This window comes from Leptonotus elevatus, chromosome 7, assembly GCF_054856555.1.
Source record: "Leptonotus elevatus isolate MCC_2025b chromosome 7, RoL_Lele_1.0, whole genome shotgun sequence".
NCBI classification, from domain to species: Eukaryota; Metazoa; Chordata; class Actinopteri; order Syngnathiformes; family Syngnathidae; genus Leptonotus; species Leptonotus elevatus.
The window spans coordinates 24,032,863-24,059,511 of NC_141245.1; the positions used below are offsets into that span (position 1 = coordinate 24,032,863).

The following is a 26,649-nucleotide window of genomic DNA, read 5'->3' on the forward strand; positions in this document are numbered from 1 at the left end:
TGTTTCGTCCTCCCCTCAAACATACCTTACTTTATCGTCCGACTTTGCTTTGAGACTACACGCGTACGTGTGACGTAATATCCGGTCAAAACGTGTGACGTGTATCCGGTTTCCAAAGCCAAAATTCGCATTTTCCTTTTTCCAATACGCTTCAAAATCCACCCACTCGAAGCGTAAAAACTTTTTTTTGCAAATGTTGGGCCCTTTTTCGAATTTTTAGCGTCTCCATTCAGTTTTATTTCCGCATTTCTTGAAAATTCGAATAAACATGACAGTTTTGTCAGAAAAGTGTCCTTCTAAATTTGACACATCACAGAGTAGAGTAATCATGCGGAAATGGAAGGATTTTACTTCATTGAGCTTTTTTTTAGTGTTTTATTTATTTATTTATTTATTTATTTATTTATATTTATTATTCTACGGTGGCCGGAATATATCCGACGATGTCATCATGGCGCTTTCCCTGCTCACGACAAGAGGTGCTAGCCACAAGCTAGCTCATGAGTACTTTTGCCACCTGCGTCGCCCCTCAGGTGAGTCAGTCTCCCCGGACGACTTTGTGGAACCGCATGTAGATGTCAGCACACCAAGCGCTCCCCTCCCACCCTCTCGCTCCCGCGTTGACACCCCCACAGACGACGGAGCAAAAGTGGAGGCGAAGCACTTTGTGATTTGACATGGCGGTCAAGTTTGCTCGGCTTTAATTGGAGGTGAAATGATTGCGCTTTATTGATCCCGCTGGGGGGAAATGAGGTAATTAAAAAAAGAGCGGGAAGCGACTGCGGGCGCGCTAACAAACAAATGAGGGCTGGGCCGAATAGATAAAAGCAACAAAACTGTGGAAACAATGGCGGACATTCACATTCCGTGCGGCTCATTAGGCAAGGTTATTCTGGTATGCTAGCTTCCGAGTAACTAAACAATTGCACATTTGTGATCACGAGGCGTCTCTGTTTAGCGTGAAGACTTCGTAGAGTGAATTCTTCCGGTCTGTCCTCCTGTAGCTCTCCGACGTGAGTTTGATATTCTATTAAGGTCGTTCCATGCCAAATCACCCTAAAAAAAATAATATATCAGAAAATTTGAACCAAGCAGATTTTGATTGAAATTTGGTGCGCTTGATAGTGATTAGACAACACTAAATATGACATTTTAGGTCAACCAGAGCAAGGTTTTGGCAACTACGGTTCATCAAATTTGGACATTTTTTGCAAAAAGCGGCGTGGCTGACTTCTTTCAAGCCTTAAAGGAGAAGTCAACCCCAAAAATTTGTTTGGACAATAATATGTTCTATACAGCCACACTAGTCTAAATATGATATTCTGGTTAATATTGTGTTAGTGGAATATGAGTTAAGCAGCAAAATCCACCGTTTTTATCCATCTCAGGAGGCGGCCATTTTGCCACTTGCTGTCCACTGAAGATGACATCACAGTTGCTCAGGCAACGACCACGATCACAGCTCACCTGTCTTCTGAAGCTGCGCTGTGATTGGTTGTTACCTGAGACCTGAGCAACATTGATGTCATCTTCAGTCGACAGCAAGTGGCAAAATGGCCGCCCCCTGAGATGGATCAAAACGGCTGGATTTTGCTTCATAACTCATATTTCACAATTGTAATATTAATCAGAATGTCATGTTTACACTAGTGAGGTCACATATATTATTGTCAAGAAATGTTTAACTCATTCACTGCCATTGACGGCAATAGACGTCAAAAATTCATTTTAACTAATTCTATTAGTTTAAAAAAAAATCCACTTTTGCTGACAAGAGTATGAAAACCTAGAAAAATCTTTTATTGTAAATTTAGAACAGAAATAAAATTTGTGATTAATCGTTAGTTAACTAGTGAAGAAAAATGTGAATCGCCTGACGGGCCTAATTAAAAAAAAAAACATTAAAAATAAGGGCCATTTAATTGTAATTAATCGCATGATAATTTTATATCTGTTATGAATGTACAATAAAACAATTCTAGGTTTTCATAAAAAATTTAATGAAATGAAAAAAAATGTAACTAATAGAAATAGTTCACATAAATTTTTGACGTCTATAGTCGTCAATGGCAGTGAATGAGTTAAGGTTGACTTCCACTTTAAATCTCAAAACAGGTATTGTTGGCATTTAACAAGGATTTAGAGAAATTGGTGCATATTTTAGTGACCTTTTGAACTTTTGTTTTAGTTGACCTTTAGTAGCAAAAAGGAGTATTCATACTGTCAGACTTTCAATGAATATTCATCATATATAACAAAAACAAAAGCACACTGTCACTGTTTTACACTTTATAGAGTTGATTTCCCCCCTGATTCTTTTCCAATATTTGTAAATAATTTGGATGAGGCTAAACACAGATTTTCAGTCCGCAGCAGAAATCAAGGAATTGGCTGTTCCAATACGTTTGCAGGGGAGCGTACGGTCATCTGCTCTCTCTCTCTCTCTCTCTCTCTCTCTCTCTCTCTCTCTCTCTCTCTCTCTCTCTCTCTCTCTCTCTCTTCTCTCTCTCTCTCTCTCTCTCTCTCTCTCCCCGAAAGCGTGCGAAGTGGCGAGGGAGGATCTAACGGCCGCGCCAAACGACCGCCGTCCTATCGCATATCTGCCTTCATTAGGCAACGCCATTGACCTTGAGCTAATGTTTTGCTTCCCAGCTGAGAAACATTATCAACACCCTCCCCGGCCAACCATCTGCCCGCCCCCGATCCTCGCCTCGCCTCGCCTCGTATCACTGCCGCCAAACAAACAAACAAACAAAGAGCCACTATCGCTTTATTAAGAAGCTCAAGCGCTCCGTTAAGCTCGAAATTAAGACCGCGCCGTATAATGGCGGGCGGGAAAATGATGCCGACAAGCCATTATCGTTTGCTAATTGGATATGCGTCATATAAAATGTTACAAAGAAAGAGAGATTTCAGTCAACATAATAAGTGCTTATCACAGGGGGGGGGGGGGTCAATGGCAGATGCGGTTGCAGAGAAATTCTGTAAAAAATAAATAAAATACAGTGCAAATGTAAAGAACTTTACAGAACAACTTGCACATTTTACTGATATTTAATGAAGACTAAAGTAACTGCTTCAAAATTTTGCCGGGATTCAATAAACAAAATCTGCGTGCATAAATATTACAGAATAAAATTGTATAAAAGCAGCATGTACTTGATTTGTGTGACGCTTTCAAGGCCCTCAAAGTGCTTTTGCATTTCGCCGCATCAGGAACGACTGGAGTTTCATTATCTTGCGCATGGATCGCCGACGGTCACACTGCGCTGGGATCGAACCAACAACCTCAGGGCTGCAAGGCGATCGTTGATCGAGGACTGTTGAATCTACAGGTTTAAAAAGGTTACATTTTTAGGATATATAATATATACAGTATGTTGTTCTTGCACAGTATTTTTTTTTTTTTTACAGAATTATTCTGATAATTTTTTTCTGTAAAACAAAAAAATAATTCAAGTCTACTGATAAATTAATAATTAGGTCTACAGTATATATATTTTAAATAAACATAATACATTTAGTGTACCCTTTATATTGACATGATTTTACTATATATCTTAATATTCTTATCTGTAATATAACTTTGTAAAATGCATGTTGCTTTTGGTATTTTGACAAAATGTGCCAAAAAGTTGAAACGACTGACAAAAAAAGTTATTTTAACACTGACTTTTTTCTTTTCTTTTTTACAGTTTTTACTTGTGAATTCGCCAAAAAATGTAATCTTGGTTCAGAGTTTTACAACATATTAATGTAAATTACACAATACTTCATTGTTTTTGTACTTTGTTTTTTTTGTCACGATTTTTACAGAAAACCACTGTTTCTACAGACATTTTTTACAGTGTTGTTAGCTTTGTTGTTACAAAAACTAATTGGGGGGGGGAAAAAACTTTAAAATGTTAATTTTGTAATCTCTTGAATTTATATCTTGGGGATTTATATGGCAATATTGCTTCTTCCGGATAAATGTTAACACAGAATTTGCAGTTTCCCTCAGATTTTAGCTGAGTTGAATAATACACTCTAAAAACAGTTGGGTCAAAGGTAACCCAATTATAGATAAAAAAAAATAGACCGATGCACTTTATGGGTCAAGTTGACCCAACTTTCTGGGCTGTTTTATACAAAATGACCCAATTTTTTTACTCAAGTCAAAGATCTGACGGATATTTATGAGTTGTTTGACGTTTGTTACATACGTGCCATTTTTGGGGTATTTTTGACCCAACTGTTTTTAGAGTGTACTCTTAACTGTGTTTAAAAGCTATTTCTATTTGTTTTACAGCTTTTAATGTCATTTATGGTCCGACAAATGACTTGTCAATCAAACAGGATTCCCCACATTGTGGCCAAATCCAGAATGGGGAAAATTCTGGCGTACAAACAAAGGAGGGTTAAGAAACATTATTATTATTCTGCGGCTGGGTTTGTCCGCGTGTGTTGTACTTACTTGAAAAGTTGTTTTTTTAAGACACGACAGCGTTTTCTTCTTCTTCATCTCACATTGTACTGTGTAGATTAGTGACAAGCGGCGGCGGCGAGAGAAGCTCTCGGAGCGTTGGCGCGCGTTCCACGAGATAAGCGGCGGCGAGGGTCTTTCAATGCGGAAATAACAGTAATTGCGCCTGTTTTCACCATCCGAGCACGTCAATTGGCTTGTGTAATTCAGCGGCAAAAGAAAGTCAGAAAAGGATGAAAGAAGAGATGGGAAGTGGAACACCAGAATGTGTTTTTAATTGCAGATTAGCTACGCCGAGGTACACAACTTTTAAGTCAATAATCGCAGCAACTTAGAGTAGGAGTTATTTTCTTTTCTTTTTTTTTTACTTTCTCAATATTTTAGCAATATTCGTAATCACTGAGCGTTGGACAATCTTGAGCTGCGGGTAGAAAATGCGAGTCATATTTTGTCGATATGCTCGATTCTCTTGTTTTTTTTTAGTTTTGCCTCCGTTCAGTGAGTGAATGCAGCCATTTCAATTACATTTCATTACTATTCTGCCTTGCAGTTTTACCAGAACGAGCCATTATTTGGTCGAGTTTTGCCTTGAAAATTTGAGATACGAGCACTGTCTGTTGCACTGATCTCAACTCACTTCACAATAAGTGTATGCAAATGAACAATCGTTCACAAATTACACTTCAAACTCTTCAATGCAGGCCGCAGTTGTCCGTTTCGCCGAACGCTAGCAAACGTTGCGATTTCCATAGACATGCTAACGAATAGCATCAGTGTCGCTGTATTCGCACCCTTCAAGCATGCATATGTAACTCAACTTTTTACTGTATATTTCGCTGTAATAAAGTGTTTTATAGAACAAATGACATAAATTATTCTTAAAAAATAGGGGTATAAGGCAATTAATTTTTTTTATCATAATTAATCACATTGCTTCAATAGTTAACTCATGATTAATCGTAAAATTAATTTTTTTATATTGTACAACACAACAATAAAAATGTACAATAAAATATTTGTTCTAAGTTTTCATACTCTTGTTAACAAAAGTGAGGGGGGTGTTAAACTAATAGAAATAGGCTATGGCTGCGTATTTTAGCCTTTGATACAGTAAATTTCACAATAATTCATAAATTGAGTTCAAATGAAAAAGATGTACTGTAAAAAAAAACAGTGATATTTATTTGTGTTGATGTCATTTTTTCTGCCTCTAGATGGCATAATTGCATGTGTAAGACATTGATGACAGCTCGGTGCATTTTTTACATTTTAAGAGCGATCTCATCTTTAACATGAAGTAACTTGTGACATTATGCACATTTTGAAAATTGTAAAATTCAACTTGACCCCAGTCTCCACAAATATATGCTTTATTATTCAATTTATTCCTGCTAAATTTGGACTTGGGCGTGTCTGCCGCGTTGCGACTGGATTTCCCTCAGTACAGACTTTCCAAGTAAGGGGCGGTCATTAATCGGCCGTTAAAAAAATTGGTGGCGTTTAAATTGACTCAAAATGAATGCAATAAATTTGACACCCCTAAATAATAAAAATACAATCATAAACCAGTTTTAATAGGTTTAGCTATATGAGCTGCTATATGGCAACTGTGTGATTTATACACGCACCAACAAAAAAAACGGGACACCGGGACGGGACCTGCGTAATAGCGGACAAAAACAATTGAGTTTGGCGAAATCCGCTAGGATGCGGGACCCAAGGCTAAAAAAATCGGGACTGTCCCGGCCAAAACGCGACATCTGGTCACCCTCATCATGGCGATATTTGGCTTTCCAACCATCAAACGACACCGATGACGCCATTCCTATTACATAAGAGACGCAGAGCATGAAATTGAGATTCAGCCGCCGTTATTTTTGAGGTAAACTAGTTGCATAATGTAGCTTTAAATTACACTCCCTGCGAGGCAAAACACCCGCAAAGCCGCCTTTGACGTATTGCTCCGGCATTCACGCCTCATCTGCGGAAACGGCGGGATATTATCCCGAGAAGTGCTTTGCCTAATCACGGCTCCCCGAGATAAAAAACCGATGGCTGGGCCCTGCCACTCGTGACAAAGCGGAGAAGGCGTCAAATGATGTGGAAATAAAGAACACGAAAGCATCAGCGTGCCATTAGTCCCGACGAATGCGAGCACGAGGTCATCCACTTTTCTCTTTTGCAAATCAGGCCGCTGCGAGGATGGATGACGGCAAGCGGCGGGGCCCGTTCGCCGTATTCAAAAGTCATTCATCCTCGGCTGCGCCTCTTTAAATAGTCCGCCCAGGGACGAGGCGTCCGCCGTTTGATTTATTCCATATTGTATTTTTGGGATCTAATTAAAACAAACCTCCCCCGCGGTGTTTGGATACATCCGGAAAGTGCGCACACCCGCCCCGGAGAGAGTACATAAAGGGAAATCTTGAAGCAAAGATGGAAGGGGTGGGGGGGGGGGCTCGTACCTGTGGCATAAGGTATGCAATAAATAATGTGCCATCTGTTTGGATCGGAGCACTCGTGGCTCCTCGGCACGGAATTCACCAGAGACTTAATTAAAGTTGGAATATCAGCGAGCGGGAGACTGATACTCCTCCATTGGAATGACAGCCATAGCATATCAGAGCATCTGTTTGATTGAGATTAATTCCCGTTGAAAGTGAAACAACAGAGCTGCATTTTTTTATTTATTTTTTAAGTCATTTCTGCTCCTTATTTTTAATGTCGTTTCCAAGCACTTGTATCAAATCTGTTTCCTTTACAATCTGCTCATCTTGTCACATGGCACGCGTTTTATGTATCAGTCTTTACAATATACAGAAAAAAAAATGATGACGCTGGCACGTTCACTAAAACAACAACCTAAATGAAGAACTAATTGGATTCTTGATGCATTCAGGCTTTTAATGAGACAACGTTTTTAAGTTAACCTTACTCCCCAGCCATTTTCACTGAAGCAACCCCCTTCGCTCCGGGCTGTTTTACTGGATTTTGACTTGATTTTGCAAGGCTCACAGAATATTGAAAAAAACATGTAACCTACCAAAAGAAAGATTAGAGTCTCTTCTTTCATCAGGAAAAAAAAAGTATATTTCTATCTGTTTCCGTTTTGCAGCAATTAGCATTAGAATATAGCTAAGTTTCGTCATTATTCACAAATCTGTTGAAAACGGTGGGGAAAAGAGCTTGTTGCAACATGGCCCTGGTTGATCTCTGCTGCCACCTGCTGGCCGTTTTTGTAATAACTGCCATTGATTCAAGCATTCTCTTTAGTTCAGAGGCTGCATCAAAGCCTTCTGTATGCTTTAGCAGTCTAGCGTGACAAAAAAATCGAAAACGTATAAATACGTCTTTGGGAGCATGGTGATATTTAAAATAGACCGTATTTATACGTTTTTGTGAGCAAATTAGTTAATGATGGGCAATTTAAATTATAGAAGGGGATTTTTTGCTACTAGGGGGTTAAATTGGACCACGAATTTCCTAACCAATTTTATGACAAGAAACTGTTTGTTTTTTCAGTGCAAAGCATAAAAATGACAATTCATTCATACCATCCAGTGTTCTGACTTCAAACAAAGGATAGAGTTTGAAATGAGGCTAGTTGCTATTGACACGCTTGCAACCAGGCCAACGTCGTCCTTGCACTGGCCTGGGCCTTTTCCTGCGGGGAACCATAAAAGCCAAGTGCAGTGTGAAAAGGGCTTTAAGGTGTTTAATGACACCCCAGTTGGAGTTAACTGTAAAACTAAACACATGACGATAATAATTACATCCACTGTCTATTTAAATACAAAACATGCTTCGTGTTTAAAACATCGCTAGCCTTACTAAAAGTGAAGGGAAGATCCCATTGAAATGCTAACAGGAAGTTAGCATCGACTTCGGGAGTGTTTTTCCTTTAAATAACGAATATTCACACACAAATGCTGTGGGAACACAATTTTATGCATTAATTATGTTTTTAAATAATTGGTCGTCGATATTCTTTTTATCAGCATCGGCCTAAAAAAAATTTATATCGTTCGGGCCCTAGTGTTTTTATAAAGTACAATACCGTAGCAACGCATGCTAATTTGATTTAAGAAAAGTTACAAAAAAGTTTGAGGGTGGTTTTTTGTGTGTGTGTGGGGGGGGGGGGCAGGATTAATGGCATTTACATTGATTTCAATGAAGAAAGATGATTTGTAATAGTTGTCAATTAAGTGAAATTAAACTCTTATATAAATAAATACAAAGAGGTAAAAGCAGTAGTGCGTCCAAAATGGTTCGAATAGTTTGAGAGTGGCAGGCATGCCAGCGAGATAGCGAACCTCGGGGATTACTTTGGCCAGACAACTGATTAGATCGTCGCCACAAGAGAGGAAATGTTTAATCCCGCCATATTTAGTATTCACGGCACAAGAGTTCACCTTGAGGGGTCATCCAGAGAGAGAAAGAGAGAAGGTCCGGAATCCCAAAGATCTATCAGGGGCCCCGTTTCCAGACGGCGGCCGGAAAGGAGGATGGATTTTTAATCGCGACTTCACTCGGGAGGAATTCATTAAACGTTTCCACTGTGTGCTTTTGTCTCCTTTCAAACAAGGGGTCATGGTTCAAATTAGGTTTTGAAGACTGGGTTAGGATTCCAAGTTGGCTTCAAATGAGGGTTTCAAGTCCATTTAAAGTTTGCAAGGGACTGACTGATTCTCGGCATGGCCTTTTCTAAAAAAAATTATAATAATAATAATAATAATCTGATCAATTTAAAACTCTGTTGACTGAGTATTTCAAGTATAACTCAAATTGCTTGGACATTGTATGTGGTGTCCCCCAGGGGTCAGTGTTGGGGCCCAATTGTTAATTCTGTACAGGTACTTTCATGATTCATGTAATGTGTCAAGTTTATTAGTAAATTAGGGTTCTAAAGCAATGTTAGTGTTACACCAGGGTTGGGGTTTCAGGTGAGGGATTAGAGCTCGGTTTGCAAACAACCATTAGGCTTTCACATTTGGGTTGGGCTTTCAAATGAGGAGCTTTGCCTGCTAAAACGTGATCAATTCTGATCTCACGTCTTGACGAGTCAAAAGTTTGCAAACTCTTCATTTGCTGAGTTTGTCAATGCTATTTACAATAGCTTAGCTTAGCACTGACTGAGAGCCCCGCTATGAAATCCTCGTGTTGGAATAGCGCAAGCGTACTAATTCAATTATACGCCTCAGCGCTCCAATACGCCGACAGAAGTGCGCTATTGTCTGCGGAAAACAAAAGAAAAATAGCAGGAAATCGTGTTTGAATGAAGTTCAGTGTAGTGTTGGGCGGGATAGAAAAAAAAGAAAAGGATTTGGCTGGAGAGGAAGGGAAGACGGACGCCTTCCCTCTCGCAGTCATTTGCCAAGCTATTTACTTGCATTAAGCAGCGAGATCGTATTATCTGCGCATCTTCAAAGACATTCCAAATGACTGTAATGGGGATATTATGGTGCCGGGGCCAAATAGGGCAAACAACACCAAAAGAACAATGGCAAGTTTTTAAAAAGGAAAATACATTATTGGACTGCGTGTTGGCATGCAGATTATTTAGCTAACAGGCTAACATTATTACTATTAATGGTATTCATTATGATATTGTTAAACCAGGCTTGGAACTGCCAATGACGGCTATAGACGTCAACAATTGATTTGAACTATTTCTATTAGTTTAACTTTTTTTTTCTCCACTTTTGTCAACTAGAGTATGAAAACCTAGATTTTTTTATCGTTTATTTAGAATAGATATAACATTTGTGATTTAATCGTGAGTTAACTACTGAAGTCATGCGATTAATTATGATTACAAATTTTAATCGCCTGATGCCCCTAATTTTGAAATATTTATTTTGTTTTTTTTTAAATTGCATCAGGCGATTACATTTTTTTATTTTAATGAATCGCTTGACTTCAATAGTTAACTCACGATTAATCACAAATGTTATATCTGTTCTAAATGTACAATAAAAACTATTCTAGGTTTTCATACTCTAGTTGACAAAAGTGGAAAAAAAAGTTAAACTAATAGAAATAGTTCAAATAAATTGTTGACGTCTATCCCTGACTCGAAAGACATTCTTGAAACCCAGAATCCCTAATCCATGCTTGAAACTCCAAAAACAGTCTCGAAACCCTAATTTTAAACTAACCTATTTATTTCACCTTGACTTTAAATACTAATCTGACACCCATTTAAAGTTGCTCAGGGATCAGGTAACGACCAATCACGGCTCACCTGCTTGCTGAATCGCGGTCGTTTTCAGTTGACAAGTAGAAAAATTAGTTTTTAAAAGGTATTAATTGGATGTTTATAATAATGAATATATCTAATTATAGACCAAATCTTAACTGAGACATGTGCAACTGTGGGCTCAGTTAGGAATTTTGCTGCTTATTTCATACTCCAAAAACAAAATATTGATCAGAATGCCGCACTTAGACTAAAAGGGGCTCATTCATAGAACTATTTTGGGTTGACTTTCCTTTTGAAAACCTAAAGCCGGCTTTAGGTCCTTGGCTTTAAACCTTTACAGAATCCCAACCCCCGTCTTGAAACTCTCATTTGTCCTCCTGACATTATTGTTAATATTTAATCTAGTATCAGATTGCGATAGGGTTTTTGGTGTCTTAATTCAAAGCTAACAAAACTAGCTAGCCGGCTAACATTGTGACCAGCTCTAATGAAGTGAGTCTTGGACTCGAGACCGGCCGCAGGACCACTTTTTAAGTGTTTTGGTCTTGTCTCGGAATCAAAGGCATCTTGGTCATAGCTCAGTCTCGGGCAGGGTGGTCTCGGGACCAGTTGAGACCAGGCCAGTATTACTGTGATCAGAAGTTTAAAAGAAAAAGTGCTTTGAGTTGATATTTGTTTCACGGTACCATTTAAAAAAAAAAAAAACAACAACAGCAGAATCTATTTTCGTTGTTTTATTTGTAATTTTTTTCTTCTTCTCGATATACAGTCTTGGTCTTGTCTCTGTCACGACCTCCAAAAGTTGTATTGTCTTGGTCTATATACTCTTTCATCTCAATGTCTTTATCTTAGTTGGTGTGGACTTGACTACATTAACCGCTGGCACAGTAAAAATTAATAAAGATACATTATTTATGTGATTTATTAGTTATTAATGTTTGTGCCAAATAAGTACAACCGATTCATCTCTCCCAGCAATTCAGCGTGCTGCTGCACAGTAGTTGGGATTGGGAATGACTGGTCGAGACATTGAGCTGGGTCACAACAACAAGAAGAGAGCATATGTTGATGAGTGACCCATGAAGGTATTATGGAGCTGCATCGATCAGGATCGTTAATGACCCGCACAACAAGTGGAGGCACACAGCAGTTCAATATGCTGCTTGAACGCATTGATCTTGTTCAACACTGCCATCTGCTGGCCAAAATAGAACATGCACATGAGCGATGCTCTTCCGCCGAGCATCTATTTGGAGACGTCCATTCGGTGAAATACTCATTTTCTTCAAAACCAATGCCTGGCATGACATTAACCGTGATTTATAACCCTGATTTGGAACCTTAACACCCTAACTAGTCAGGTTTCCATCCAATTGTTTCAATTTTTTGAGCAAATGTACTGAAAATGCGCAAAACGGACATGCGACTTTTATGCCTGTTTCCATCTGTTCTTCTTTTGCGAACATTGAGAGGGGACTCGGCCGCTGTAGGTGGCGCTATACACCATAGAGATGCGATCCACCAGTAACTTTAAAGAAGACGACGACCAGGAAGCGACTGCACGTGCGATGATGTCGTATGAATTTTGTAATTCTTGATAAACCGTAGCGTTTCTTTGCTTCTTTCCATCTAAAATAGCATTAATATTTGTTTCTTTAAAATTTAAAAAAAAAATGTGTTTCATCTTCCCCCCAAACATACGTTACTTTATTGTTCGACATTGCTTTGAGACCACAAACTTACGTGTGACATAATATCCAGTCAGCACGTGCGACTCGTATCCGGTTTTAGCCAAAATTCGCTTTTTCCTTCTTTCGATACGCTTCAAAATTCACCCTCTCTAAGCATAACATTTTGGGCCCTTTTTCAGATTTCTAGCATTTCCATTCAGTTTTCTTTGTGCATTTCTTGAAAATTTGAATATAAAGGGGTGGATGGAAACGCAACTATTGTATTTTATAATCCAGCATCTTTCCAACATGACCAAAATGTCTCATCTTGTGGCTGTTTGCCTAATTAATCCAGGATTTTATCTCGGCCATTGACCACTAAAAGACCCACATTGAATAATCACAACTTTTAATTGAAGTGTGCTCCCTGATTGATCTACCTTAGTTAGCGTTATAAGAAAATGAGATTTTGTTATCTATAATTCTTCAGATCAAATCTACACAAGTCACCATAGCACCATTGACGGTTCCAGCTGCTTCCGCGGGGCGTTCGGCGCTATTAAAAGTGCAAATGCCAGCAAGCCCCTTGACAACTTTCCCGCAAACCTCCGGAGAAACATTTGCCGAGATATTACTGTAAATATAGAGACTTAATTACAAAGCGTATTCTGGGATTTACAATTTTGGTAACTGGCCCAGTTCCTCTGCTTTGCCGATATGATGAAGCTGAAGCTCACAATCCAATCAATGCTCGGCAATTGAACCAGGCACCGTGCACGGAAACGGCCGCACGGTGGACTACCTCCTCCCTTCTACACCGAAGAACATCTGGAAGATGCCGCAGCAGTCCTTCTCCCGCAAGAACTGGTAGAGCAGGCCCAGGTCCATGTGGTTCCCTCGACTCCCCCGGGGGTCGAACGCCGCCTCCTCAAAGCCGGAGAACTTGCGCAGGGAGTCGACGCTTTGGGCGCTCGGAGCGTCGAGGAGGCAAACGTCTTCTCGGTGTCGAATCGTGATCCGCTTCCACGTCAGGGCCTTCACTCTGCACACAATGCCGACAACGTTTAGCGCCTCAGGTTGAGACACTGGCTTCAGAGGGGATACATTATGGCGCATTGGTTTGACACGCATGTTTGAGACCCCCCCCCCCCCCCCTTCTTTATTATTACCCTAACCCTGTCTTTTAGCTCTTAATTGAAACTAGGGCCCGACCGATTAAGATTTTTCCCAGTGAAACATTATCAAATAAGTTTCCGACGCTATGAAAGTACCTTGAATGCACCATCTTGCTTGCGTAGCATTAGCAACTAGCAAGTGCGTAGCGTATGTTATGGTGGTTATTCAGTTGTCCCAAAGCGTCCTTTAAAGCGGTTTAATGGCACCGCAGTTGGAGTTAACTGTAAAACTAAACACATAACGGTAAGAATTACATCAACAGTATATTTAAATACAAAACATGCTTCTTTTTTAAAACATCGCTAGCCTAGCGCTACTGCTAAAAGCGAAGGGAGCATTCAAATGCTAACAGGAAGTTAGCATCGACTTGTGGGAGTGTTTTTCCTTCAAATAACGAATATCCACAACCAAATCTTGTGGGAACACAAACCCACAAGTGAAATAACACTATACAAAGGCACAATTTATTCTCAATGTGTGGGAAAAACGAGTTATTTTAATAGAATAGTGAATTTTATTTTTAAATAATTGGCAGATTAATCTGTAATCAGTATTTTTTTTCTGCCAAAAATCGGTATTGGCATCGGCCTCAAAAAATGCATATCAGTCGGGCCCTAATTCAAACCCTGACCTTTGGCTTTGCACTCATTTGAAACCCTAACCACAAAACCATCACCCATCTTTGAAACCTAAGGCTTGAAACTTGAAACGCTAAATCACGATTGAAACCCAAACCCAGTCTTAAAATCCTAATTTGAAACCCTAACTTGATTTCCAAACCATCCTTGGCTTGAAACACTAGTTTAAAAGTTAAAACCCTAACCCAGTCTTAAAATCCTAATTTGAAACCCTAACTTGATTTCCAAACCATCCTTGGCTTGAAACACTAGTTTAAAAGTTAAAACCCTAACCCAGATGTGGAATCTTACATTGAACTCTAATGTGAAATCCTAAGCCTTGTTTGAAACCCTAATTCTGTTTATAAACATAATGTGAAACTTTGATTTTAAACTCTTAACGGAGACATTGAACCATGATTTAAAACTCTAACCTTGCCTTGAAACGCTAATCTGGTTTAAAGTCCTGGACCGGGCATGAAACTCTAATTTGAAACCCTACTCCTTGTGCGCAACATCGTGAAGCTCTTAATTTCTCACAAATCCTTACACGCAACAATAAATTCAAAACCCACATATTTCAAAATGTCAACAAAAGTTACCTGGACCAGAACTCCTCGCACGCCCCCTGTGCACCTTCCACACAAACAATCCCAGGCTTGCCGGGCATGCTGAAACCGGACAGGCCCAGCTCCTTGGCCCACTCCAAGATGTTCTTCCTCTTGGTGCTGTTGTAGATGTGGTGGCTGTAGATCCACAGGCGACTGAACGCTTCCCGCCGCAGCGACGAAACCCCGTCCCTCTGGGGAGGAGGAGGAGGAGGAGGCGCCGAAGAGCTTTTGTCAACAAAGGCGCGCAAGTTGTCCCTCAGCCATTCCAGGGCTGATAGCACGCACACTTCTCCCATGCAGGTGCCCGCCAGGTGCGCGTTGAGTCCAGCGTGGAGCGCCGTCTGCTGGGCACGGCTCACCCCACAACACCTGATGCAAAATATATAAATAAATAATTACAACAAATGTAATTATTATATAATAGTTGTCTTTTTTTTTTTAACATTTAAAAAGATTTTGTTTGTTTTTTATGTGTATAATTCCCAAATAATATTTCACGTAAAAAGTATAAATAATGAGTCTTACAATTAAAATAATAATAATACATTGATAATGTATGCTGCTATTTCTGTACTTGATTGACAATTAATGAACTCTTATCTTACCGAACCGTTAACTCTGGGACCACACTCGGGTATTCGGGTGGATACGTGCATGACAGAATAAAATCCACCTGAAAATATTAAAGAACATGAATGAAATCCAACATAATGAATCATTTTATTCTCAGTGACAGAATGGAGCACTTTCTTACCCCCTCTGCTTCTCCTGTGTCATCCTCCAGCCTCTGCTTGATGACGAACTGGGGTCTGGAGGAGGGAGGTGGTGCCGGTGGTGCCGGTGGTGGGCTCTCGGTGCAAGCCGACGGCGAGTCGTCCGCGCCGGCGTAGTCCCTGAGCTCGGCCAGGGCAAGCTGGTCCACGATCTCTAGTTCTTCGTCAGTGGGGAACATGCTTGTCAGCAGCTCGAGTTCTGCAAGCTGCGCCTCTGCCCACTCCCGCAACGACATACTAAAATGTGAATTCAGTATGTATTTAAAAGTCGGTGATTGCTTTGTTTTCTCAACATTTGATGTCGGTTTATTAAACTTTTCTGTGACACGTCCACGTTTAACGCAAGCGCGTGCTTCTATTCCACCCGGAACATTTTGGGCAGCGCACCAACATAGCACGTTAGCCTTAATAGCTAGTGATTACCTTGTGCGCGCCCCCGGAACATTTTAGGCGACGCACCATAAGAGACGCAGGGCAATCATTAAAAATTTTAACATATACCTAAGATCGCTTTATGGGAGTTTACCCGTGGCGATAAATAAGTAACACGTCTGCGTTAAACGCATACAGAGAGGCGTAAAGTGGGCTCTCTGGGTCTTGTTTAGTTTAGCATGCCAGCCACGCACCGGAAGTACACAAACAGTAGACACATGAAAACGAAAACCTTACACTTTTGTTCCGTCTCTGTCCGCTTCAATTGCCATGATTCGGCTATGTTTAGTCAGTCAAATCGGCGCCCGTTTGTACGCGGAATGCGTACAAATATGCCCTCGAATTGTATTTCCACGGAGCATTTGCCGAGATGTCTAGATTAAAGTTGGCGTCTGGCGGAAAAAAAAGTAAACGAAAGTGAACGTGTGACGTGGTTCGCCTCCGTGTGTGTCAAGTAAGTCTCCTCAAGCAAGGAGTTGAATTACGTTATGCATTACGTGCTCGAATTCGACTTTGATCTTCACGTAAGTGGCTTGTTTTTAAGCAATATTACAACAAAAATACGTCATGTGTGGTTTCCATCTGTACTAGCGGAGAATAGGGGAAACATGGGGAAGAAAAAAGCGAAGGACAGAAGCTCCAGAGAGGATGATGAGTTTGAAATGACAGGTACGCATGCTTACATCTTCACACAAATTATGGTGAATATTGCTTGATACTTATCTACATCTGTCCCCCCCCCCCCTTCACAGGTCCAGTTTGCAGGCACATTAGGAAAGGCACAGACCAGACTCTTCTCAAGAAGATCTCTGGCATATATGGCTGGGCGCGTTGCCAGGACTGTAAAGATGACAACAATAAAGAGAACATTAGCACAGACCCTTCTGTGGACCCTGAGGTGGAAGTGTGGATGTGCTTGAAATGTGGCCACGCAGTGAGTTCAAGTGGTCTGTTGATTTATTTTGACATATAGACCGGTTTGACTTAAACTTTTCTTTGAAGGGATGTGGACGAAGCTCCAAGAACCAACACGCCATCAAACACTATGAAACGCCGCGGTCTGATACGCATTGTCTGGTGATCAGCTTGGACAGCTGGATTGTTTGGTGAGTGTAAAGTATTCTTCCCGTGTGAGGATCACATCCTCGCCAGTGGTGGGGGGGCCTCACTTAGGACTTGCTTGAAACCTGGAAGTTTAGATTTGCTTTGGACTCGGACATATGTAAGCTACACCTACCTCTGCCCCTCCCTCAGGTGCTACGAGTGCGACGACGAGGTGCAGTACTCCGGGAGCAGTCAGTTGGCTCAGCTGGTGAACAACATCAAAAAGAAAATGCAGCAGGAGCCTGTACAGAAACCACAGACAAGTAAGTGGTAAAAATATGGCAGAACGGCTAAGCCTCAACACAATCTGTTATGGGGTGCTGGTTTTTCCCACAGGGAATCATTGAAACTGAATTAATTTTCTCCACAGTCTGCAGCATAGTCGTATGCGTCAAACGTTTTAACTTGTGGGAAATGTGAATATCAGAGCAGCTAAGGGGGATTATTATTATTATTATCCGGTCCAGGCTTCGGCCTTCCTGGGTGGAGTTTGCATGTTCTCCCCATGCCTGTGTGGGTTTTCTCCGGGTACTCCGGTTTCCTCCCACATTCCAAAGGTTAATTGAACACTCTAAATTGTCCCGAGGTGTGATTGTGAGTGTGGATGTTTGGTCGTCTGTGTGTGCCCTGCGATTGGCTGGCAACCAGTTCAGGGTGTACCCCGCCCGCCTACTGCCCGAAGCCAGCTGGGATAGGCTCCAGCACTCCCGCGACCCTTGTGAGGAGTACGCGGTTAAGAAAATGGATGGGTATTATTATTATTAACCAGCCTCTACTGGGCTCTTCAGATGAAGACAATTCAGTAATAAGCGTCATTGTTTTTTTTTGTATATAATAATCCAGACTGTTTAAATTGTTACCGTTGCACTTGTCTGCATATTTCATTTCCCGACACGTGTACAGAATTGCTCTCGTCTTGACTGACGTCACGATTATTTATTTTTCTTGTTTTATGGGTTGATGTCATCCTCGTCATTTCTCCAACTTTACCCTCACCGTCACAGAAGATGACGTGTTAGACGTGCGGCCGAAAAACGTCACTTTCAAGACGGAAGAAGATGAAGACAAGGAGAACATCAGGAACCATAGCTGTGAGAGGAAGACCACCAGGAAAGTGTCCGTGTGCAAGGCTCCGAACTCCATCAGCACGACGGAAGACAACAGCGGAGTTGCCGTCCGTGGGCTAAGCAACCTGGGAAACACTTGCTTCTTTAACGCTGTCATCCAGGTCAGCCTTAAAACATTTCAAATTAGACTAATATATAAATACGATGCTTCATCCAATGTTTTCTTGTATCCTCTTTGAAGAACCTCTCCCAGACGCAGATGTTAAGACAAACACTTAACAAGGTGATCGAAGACAAGACGAGTCTCAATGTCAAACCTCCTTCCTCCTCCACACTGGTGCGTCTATAACTTTTTGTAATAACCTGAAGAAGTTATTTCCATAGACTCGCACAAAATGTCAGCTTCCCTAAAACTTGGGCTGCTCGATTATGGAAAAAATAATAATCACGATTATTTTTGGTAAGGATTGAGATCACGATTATTCCAACGATTATTTATTGTTTGGTGCAAAATAAGACCATGTTTTTAAGCATTTAAAAATATTGACACTAATTAAAAAAAATAGAAACACTATAATTATGTAAGTTCCTTTTAGACCAAAAATAATTTATAATAATATTTATTTATTTATTTTTGGCAAAAACTTGATGTTGGAATGCAGCTGGTGCGTTGTGCAGTTGGACGATCATTTATTTTTTGGTACAAAACAAGAAAATGTTTACACATTTAAAAAATATTGAAACCAATTAAAAAAATAGAAACACTATAAATTACGTATGTAAGTTCATTTTGGACCAAACACAATTTAATATATATTTATATTTTATATTGATGCATATTTATTTCTTTATGTTGGCTAAAACTTGAAGTTGGAGTGCAGCTTGTGCACTGTGCATTAGGACAATAATTTTTTGGTACAAAACAAGAAAATGTATAAACGTAAAAAAAATAAGACAAATACAATTATTTTAAACACTATAATTAAGCAAGTTCCATTTGGATGAAACAAAATTTATTACATTTGTTATTTTTACATTTAAAAATGTGCAAATGTATAAATTTTAAAACTCAAAAATGATTAGTTATCTTTTTTTTTACAATTATGCTGATTTTGTAATTGTGGAGTGGAATAATTGAAATTCTACCCAAAACCTAACTAACCCTTTCCTGCGTGCTATATTTATACAAGTCCAATTTTTAATTGGAAAACCGGCATAATGTCTATAAAGTACCTTGAAAATAGGAATTATATCATTATTAGTGTTGGGCCCTTTAAATGATTGATATTATATCATTGATACACTTAGCAGCCTGGACACAAATGCTGACCCTTCACACGGCCAATTTCATAAAGAGACCAAACCGACTCTGCCCGAAATTGACAAAAATGGTCATATTCCGCATTTCCGACTATACACTGTATAATCATTCAACACAGCCCAAATGGTTTAAAAATAATAATAAAAAAACGAACGCAATGGTCAACACAGCCAATTGTAACTTGTACTTTTTGTGAACACAGGAGGCCATTGTGGCAGAACTGGATCGGCCCGGCTCGCTAACGATGGCAATGAATCAGCTCCTCAAGGAAATCCAAGAGTCAAAGAAAGGTGTGGTGACACCACAGGAGCTGTTCGCGCAAGTTTGTAAAAAGTGAGCGCCCGCTACGAAACTAAAAGTCAGAACCCGCAAATTTGGTGTTGCGTCACAGCTTTCGTCTCATTTGTGCAGGGCCGCGAGGTTCAAGGGATTTCAGCAGCAAGACAGCCAGGAGCTGTTGCGCTACCTTCTGGATGGGATGAGGGCAGAGGAGAGCAAAGTATGCCATATTTTTGGCGATTTTTTTTCCCAAATTCTATTTTTTTATATCTGTTATTATTTTCGCTTTTAGTCATTATTTATTTGGAATTGTGGCTGTTTTGGTCCTCCATAATAATGATCTGGTGTGTGTCTTTCAGAGAGTCAGCTCTGCGATCACAGAGGCACTTAAACGATCGGGAAAAGTCACAGATACGGAGGAGCTCAAATCCGCCGCGAAAGGTAAAGTTGAAGCTGTTACTGTGGATTTTTTATTTTTTTTTATTTTTTTGGAGTTATCATTGTTGCTTGGACTGTCATTCATCTGCTTGATCTGCAGAGTACGAGAAAAACGGGCTACCCCAAAATTTTGTGGACCAGGTTTTTGGCGGCGAGATGACCAGCACTATCATGTGCCAGCAGTGTAAAACGGTACTATACTAAATTAAACAAAAATATTACAAACAAGCAATGTTAATTCTAAGCTCATTTTACTCTCACAGGTGTCTGTGGTCACAGAGATGTTTTTGGACCTTTCACTTCCTGTTTCTGATCAGGTAAATCTTTTGTATGTTGTGTGTTTTGTTTTCCATTCACAGAATTGCCGCACTGTTATTAGTATCACAAATATTTACTGTAATTATACAATATTGTATTATTTCTTAAATATTTACAGAAAATGTTTTTAATATTAACTCATTGTAACCAATTTGTATTTTTTTTATGTATTATTATCTATGGTGGGGGATACTTTGCAATTACCAGTGACATATTTCGAAACATGAATTTATAAAAAACTAACTTTTGAGTTTACAAAACAACATTTTCTTGTCTGCATAGCCAGATACCATTTCTTTCCACATGATTACTCATGCCGGTAATTTTGAGTGACGACGCAGCGGTGCCTTGAGAAACAAGTGACCCAACTTACGAGTTACATGAGATGCAGAGCTGTCGCTTCAGCTGACTTTTTATCGGTATTTTTCCGCTTTGACTTGAGACCACAAATTTGAAATATGAGCGCTACAGTTCTTTTTAGAACAAGTAGTGGTTTGGCACACCCCTAGTCAAAATTTAACACACGACATAAAACAAAGAGAATTACACGTTGTGCATTTAGAACATCAGGAATTTTAATGTCCGCCAGCTTAATGCTAACACACAATACAAAATGCCTTGTATGAGCTAACGAATAGCATCTATGTGAATGTGTTGTATAGTTTAAGCAACGGATATTTGAACACAAATAGTGCAAAAAGACATCCAAACAGACAAGATAACAATAATCACAGGCTATATATTCTTAAAAAAAAAAAAAGTTACTGCACTGACTATACTGCCCCCGGTGGTCAAGGCACAGCACACTAAAATGAGCACAAAAGCTGGAACATATTAATAACATTTTCATTTGTAAAACAAATTAAAAGTCTTATCTCAAGGCACCACTGTAGTCATATATAGTAATAATGGAATATACTCCAGCTGTAAGGCTTGAATTCCACTTTAAAAAAAGGTTTGTCAACCTTGCATTTTGCCATTTTTAAGTTTAATTCTACACACATTTGTGTCTGTCTGCTAATACAGGCGTACAGGAAGAAGCCTCAGAAAAAAGTGGTGCGCAAAAGCAGCGACGCAAGCGAGGATGGCCGGGAAAGTCAGAGCGAAGACTTTCCCTCCGGTAGCAAGTACCAGCAGAAGAAAGCCAAGAAGCAGGCCAAGAAACAAGCCAAGGTAACTCTTACTCTCAGGCATACTTTTTTGCTGCCCTCAAGAGGTTTTGTTTTGGTCAGGCCACAGTTTTAAATAAGAATTTTGTTCTTAATCTGTTATACCTGGCTAAATAAAGGTTAAAATAAAAAGTATGAGTATAAAGCCATATTTTTGAAATTCCCTGATTAAAACGGGACATTTCCTTCCATGTTAAACTGAATAATTATGTCCCAATATATGTTTTACTTGCAAGGGCGTCATGGAATAGAAGGGATAGACACTTATTCCTTCCGGCCAACTTATTGTCACTTTTTTTTTTTTTTTGCACTTACAGTGTATGTCAATAATACACTTAGTGTCCACTGGAGTGGCTAATGGCCAACTGTGGCAATCCGATTCATTTATATAGGAGAAATCGTTTTAATAGCTGTCCACTGTAATAACCACTATCGGTAAAAGGGTTAATTTACATAAGGATTATGAAGGGGGTGCTTTGAAAAACTCCTTGGACCCAAAACGTTTTAAGAACCCCCGTTAGACTTAACATGCCGGTGCTGGATTTCACCTTCCTTGGTTTTCTTCGGTCCCCTCGGGTCTCCTGGTGTTCGATTTAGGTGAACGGTATGAGATTTTTTTCTAATAGGTTTTCTGGTGAGCTAACAAATACACACACGCACGCACGCACGCACGCACATACACATACTCACCCACACACACACAAAAAAATATATATATATATGTATGTATGTATGTATGTATGTATGTATATATATATATATATATATATATATATATATATATATATATATATATATATATATATATAAAAAAAAAAAAAAAAAAAGAGCAATGATGATGACATTTCCGAATGAACAATACTGAGCTCTTAAGAAGAGAAAAAAAAAAAAAAAAAGACTTAACATGCCTTTATTTTTTGTCTCCGCAGCATCAAAAGAGACAGCACAAGCTGGAAAGCCGAGTCAGTTTTAGCAGTCTGGCATCGCTGAATGAAGCGAAAGATCTTGCTGAAGATATTGAGAAGCAAGAAGGCGATTCTGCGCAAGCCAAGGTCTCCGAACGCAGCCCGAATACCCTCGCCGCAGTCCAGCCCGACAAGGAAGTCAAAGGCGACTCCATCAGCAAGTCCAAGTCACAGTCGGCCGGCAATCGCTCCCCCGCCTTATCCGAAACGCGCAGCTCCACCGACAGCTTCTTGGACGACGCTGACTTCTTCCTGGCGGACAGGATGGGCAAAATCAACTTGAACGACGCCTTCATCGAGTCGGACGCGGGGGAGGCGTGCGCGGGGAGCGAGGACGACCGGCAGGACAAAGAGCCCAAGGGTTACATGATCGTCAACCAGGACCCGGAGATGGCCTTCCAGACTTTGGCCCGCAGGCCGTCGCCCAGCAAGCAGGAGTGCTCCGTGGAGTCGTGTCTGTTTTACTTCACCGAGGAGGAGACCCTCAGTGAGAACAACAGTCTGCTCTGCGTCATCTGCACCAAACGGCAGCCGAGCAAGGACAAATCTGCAGGTGGGAAAAGTGCGTGTGGAAGAGCAGGTTGAGTGAAGTCTAAGTTTGGCTTTTAAGGCGGGTACATTTGCATCTTTTGGCACTAATCAAAACGCTTACCAGGCGTACTAATAACTTGTCTGTGGCATTTTTTGGTCCAAATACTCCAAAGTTCAAGAATTTATAGTACACTTTTTGACCAGTGTTACAGTACTGTCTTTTACAAACATGCAACAGTTTACTTACGAAGGCAGGTTTCCTGGAGGTCAAACTGTACGATGGCGTATTAGGGCTACGTATAATTTGTTTTTTCAGAGGGCGGGTAATATTCCGAGAAAAAAAACGTGCAAATTTGCCACTTTATAATGTCGCAAATTTGCACGTTTTGTGAGAGAAAAAACATGTAAATTTGCCACTTTATAAAGTGGCAAATTTGACACTTAATAAAGTGGCAAATTTGACACTTAATAAAGTGGCAAATTTGACACTTTATAAAGTGGCAAATTTGACACTTAATAAAGTGGCAAATTTGACACTTTATAAAGTGGCAAATTTGCGAGAATAAAAACTCAGAAACGTGTACAGCATATACAATGTGTAAATAAGAATTCTGAAAACATAAATGTACAAGTAAATATGTATACATTTTAACAAATGAACTCAAATGCGTGATCCTCAGGGTGTGTGGACCTTCGCAAAGCGAGGCGTCTTTGTTGCTGGCCGTACCAAACGCTTCAAACATCTTATGGTTAACGTCTGCTAAAGCAATTACGCTCTCCTTATTTAAAAAAAAAACGACCGAAAAGTATTGGCACAAACATCCGAGTAGTACGCTATGTATTTCACGTACGTTTCTGAGTTTTTTCTTCTCGCAAATTTGCCACTTTAGAAAGTTGCAAATTAACAAATTTATTTTCTCTGAATATTGCCCCCACCCTCTAAAAATATATATATTTATAAATGGCCCCAATACGTCGTCGTACAAACTGTTTCCAGGAACAAAAAAAAAAAAAACGATGACATTATCAGCCATCTTGGTTGTTTGCATCCACCTGAAACAATTTGAGGTCGCAACCGGAACAATCCGAGCAGGATAAATTCAACTTCCTGCTTTTATTGAATGCAGCACTGGTTGCTTTTCTTCCACCTTCTCTGGCTAGGATCCAAGAAGAACGTCTACACAGAGGCTTCGAAGCAAATGTTGATCTCTTCCCCGCCACCGGTGCTCACTCTTCACCTGAAGAGATTTCAGCAGGTGATCCAACAGCAGAGACAAAAATCCACATTCGCACACAGTCATTGACGCTTCGGTTCAATTCCTTTCTTCCTTTGTTTCCTCCAGAACGGCTACGGTATTTGTAAGGTGAACCGACACGTGCCCTTCCCTCTGATACTGGATCTCGCCCCTTTTTGTGCCCTCAAGAGTAAGGTACAGTAAATATATCATTTTGGGGAATTTAGCTTTATGTAAATGAGGCATTCGATTTTAGCCCACTGTGTCACTCCTGGGTAAATATATATTTATTTATTTTTTTTTTTCATCATTTAAAATTCTTACATTTCGAATATAATTCTTTTTTTATATCTGTAATTACTTGGCCCTTTGGCAGGGTGGCAAAAAGTGTCACATTTGTGTTTCTTCTTGCAGAACGTGGCTGAAGGTGAACGTCAGATTCTTTACAGCTTGTACGGCATTGTGGAGCACAGCGGCACAATGAGGTCCGGTCACTACACGGCGTTCGTGAAAGTACGACCCCAGAGCTCCAAATCGACGTCTAGCAAGCTTGATGGTAAGAACGAATATTAGGGATGTATGACAAACGGCAATATCGCAATATTAATAAAAGTGCCACCGGTGACGACACCGTCGTTGCAATGTCATAATATCAGATTGTATTCCTTTTGTGGAGTTTTAGCACCATCTGGTGGTTAGTTTATTATGCAGGTTTAATTTTAATTAGGAATGATTTGGCCACGGTGACAGTTATCACTCCCATAAATTAGTCATACCAGCAAATATTTTTCAACATCACCGTCAAAAAATATTACTTGCAGCATTGTGAACTACATAGACCATCATACTTTGTGAGACTGAGCCAATAAGAGCACATGACAATGACATGTGACTTGACATGGCCAAGCCAATTTATTTAGTCACTGCTGTTACGCACAAGAACACAATACAGTATTGTGCTTTATTTTCTTCTATGAGTTCTTTTTTTTTTCTTTTTTTTTTTTTTTCCACAGTACTGTATTTTTTTTTTTTTCACCAACCTCCCCACAATATAGTAATAACTATCGTATTGTGAGGTTCATCTTGTGACATTTATCGTAACGGGATTCGTGACACTTGGATATCGTTACCTAACGAATTCAAGAATAAGAAGAATGACAGAAGTGCAAGTAAAGTTTTTGTTATCATACCCATTTTGATAAATTGGCACAGTGATAAAAAAAAAAAAATAGTTTCCCTCTTTTATTAACTTTTGGTAGTGCTTGTGAAAAGAAAAAAAAATCACATTTATGTCATGTTTTGCTAATGTTGTAAACTAACAACAACAACAACAAAAAAGCTAATATTAGCTTAAAAGACCATGGATAACAAATGTCTTGCTTCTCATCTCTGCTGCTGCTGTTTTTTTGTTTGTTGTTGTTGGGTTTATTTGCATTGTAATGTCCCAATCAGTCAAACTATAACCTGCAATAGGCTTTACTTCTCATTTAGGCTATATTTTTCTCTTTTTTTTCACATTTTCATTGTCCACCGATGTTGAAAACCCATAAGTGCTTTAGGGCAAAGTAAGATGTAGAAAGTACATATATTTATTTAGTTTTCAAATTGGATTTAATATAACACATTTTTGAGAAAAATAAATGCTCATGTGAAGAACAAGATTACTTTGAAAAATATTCTGAGAATGTTTTTCCTTTTCCTCTTGTGTCACTATTGGTGCTGCTGAAAAAAAAAATGTCTCCGTTGGTGGACTGGTAAAGGTTATCAGGTCAGGTTGTAATCTGATTGATGAAACCTTAACCTCTTTCCACCTCCATAGGCGAGGCACCCCGAGGTTCGTGGTTCCACATCAGCGACACCAGCGTGCAGCCCGTAAGCGAGAGCAGAGTGCAGAGTAGCCAAGCCTACCTCCTGTTCTACGAGAGGATCCGCTAACACTCATCCAATCTGTGCCTCTATGCCCTCCTGCTGTTCTCGCTCTACTACAATACTGTACAGTTTCTCTCAGTGTCACTGACATTATGGTGACTTCTCAGAGAACAATTTAGTGCTGACATTTTACAGCAGTTTGTTTCTCAGACTCGTGGGAATGTGTCAAGGTGTGCAAACACAAGGTCCAGATGTTGAGAAAACAAACAAGATTTGTACACAAACTATAATAATTAATAATTCCATATAATTGATGATGGGGGGGGGGGATTTTAAACAATGACATGTTTATTTTGTATGAGTATGCAATAAAATACAGTACATGTGGGGAAAAAAAATGTGCGTCCTGT

The 26,649-nt window shown here is 39.8% G+C and overlaps 3 protein-coding genes across 8 annotated transcripts; 1 reads left to right on the plus strand and 2 right to left on the minus strand.

The window, feature by feature from the left end:
• The first annotated feature begins 109 nt into the window (after positions 1–109).
• On the plus strand, positions 110–26,568 carry usp16 (ubiquitin specific peptidase 16). 6 transcript variants are annotated; one of them, XM_086079905.1, is made up of 20 exons: positions 110–533; positions 3,217–3,345; positions 15,523–15,764; positions 16,535–16,612; positions 16,696–16,877; positions 16,946–17,049; positions 17,198–17,310; positions 18,052–18,275; positions 18,356–18,451; positions 19,638–19,768; positions 19,847–19,934; positions 20,074–20,155; positions 20,253–20,344; positions 20,416–20,469; positions 21,497–21,643; positions 22,569–23,157; positions 24,297–24,391; positions 24,479–24,565; positions 24,785–24,926; positions 26,190–26,568. In XM_086079905.1, exons 3-20 carry the CDS (start codon positions 15,689–15,691, stop codon positions 26,303–26,305), a joined length of 2,496 nt encoding a protein of 831 aa, XP_085936031.1. In that variant the 5' UTR covers positions 110–533; positions 3,217–3,345; positions 15,523–15,688; the 3' UTR covers positions 26,306–26,568. The 6 variants fall into 6 exon arrangements, with proteins under 6 accessions (XP_085936031.1, XP_085936033.1, XP_085936035.1 ...); XM_086079907.1 differs by having other exon boundaries at positions 3,217–3,335; XM_086079909.1 differs by lacking the exon at positions 110–533 and adding an exon at positions 602–710.
• LOC147171644 (RWD domain-containing protein 2B-like) lies at positions 11,417–13,847 on the minus strand. The gene is made up of 2 exons (XM_086079916.1): positions 13,606–13,847; positions 11,417–13,376 (listed from the first exon to the last, which is right to left on the minus strand). Exons 1-2 carry the CDS (start codon positions 13,617–13,619, stop codon positions 13,133–13,135), a joined length of 258 nt encoding a protein of 85 aa, XP_085936042.1. The 5' UTR covers positions 13,620–13,847; the 3' UTR covers positions 11,417–13,132.
• Positions 14,726–15,690, minus strand: LOC147171645 (RWD domain-containing protein 2B-like). The gene is made up of 3 exons (XM_086079791.1): positions 15,493–15,690; positions 15,344–15,411; positions 14,726–15,107 (listed from the first exon to the last, which is right to left on the minus strand). The coding sequence occupies exons 1-3, from the start codon at positions 15,688–15,690 to the stop codon at positions 14,726–14,728; spliced, it is 648 nt and encodes a 215-aa protein (XP_085935917.1).
• Positions 26,569–26,649: the final 81 nt, after the last annotated feature.

Bases quoted from the DNA above. Each gene is read 5' to 3' on its own strand.
- usp16 (XM_086079905.1), top strand. From the start codon at position 15,689: ATGCTTGTCAGCAGCTCGAGTTCTGCAAGCTGCGCCTCTGCCCACTCC. The intron at 18,452-19,637 runs GTGCGTCTATAA...TTGTGAACACAG, and splicing joins CTCCTTCCTCCTCCACACTG to GAGGCCATTGTGGCAGAACT. The intron at 20,470-21,496 runs GTAAATCTTTTG...CTGCTAATACAG, and splicing joins CACTTCCTGTTTCTGATCAG to GCGTACAGGAAGAAGCCTCA.
- LOC147171645 (XM_086079791.1), bottom strand. From the start codon at position 15,690: ATGTTCCCCACTGACGAAGAACTAGAGATCGTGGACCAGCTTGCCCTG. The intron at 15,412-15,492 runs GTAAGAAAGTGC...TAATATTTTCAG, and splicing joins ACACAGGAGAAGCAGAGGGG to GTGGATTTTATTCTGTCATG. The intron at 15,108-15,343 runs GTAAGATAAGAG...ATTTTGCATCAG, and splicing joins GTCCCAGAGTTAACGGTTCG to GTGTTGTGGGGTGAGCCGTG.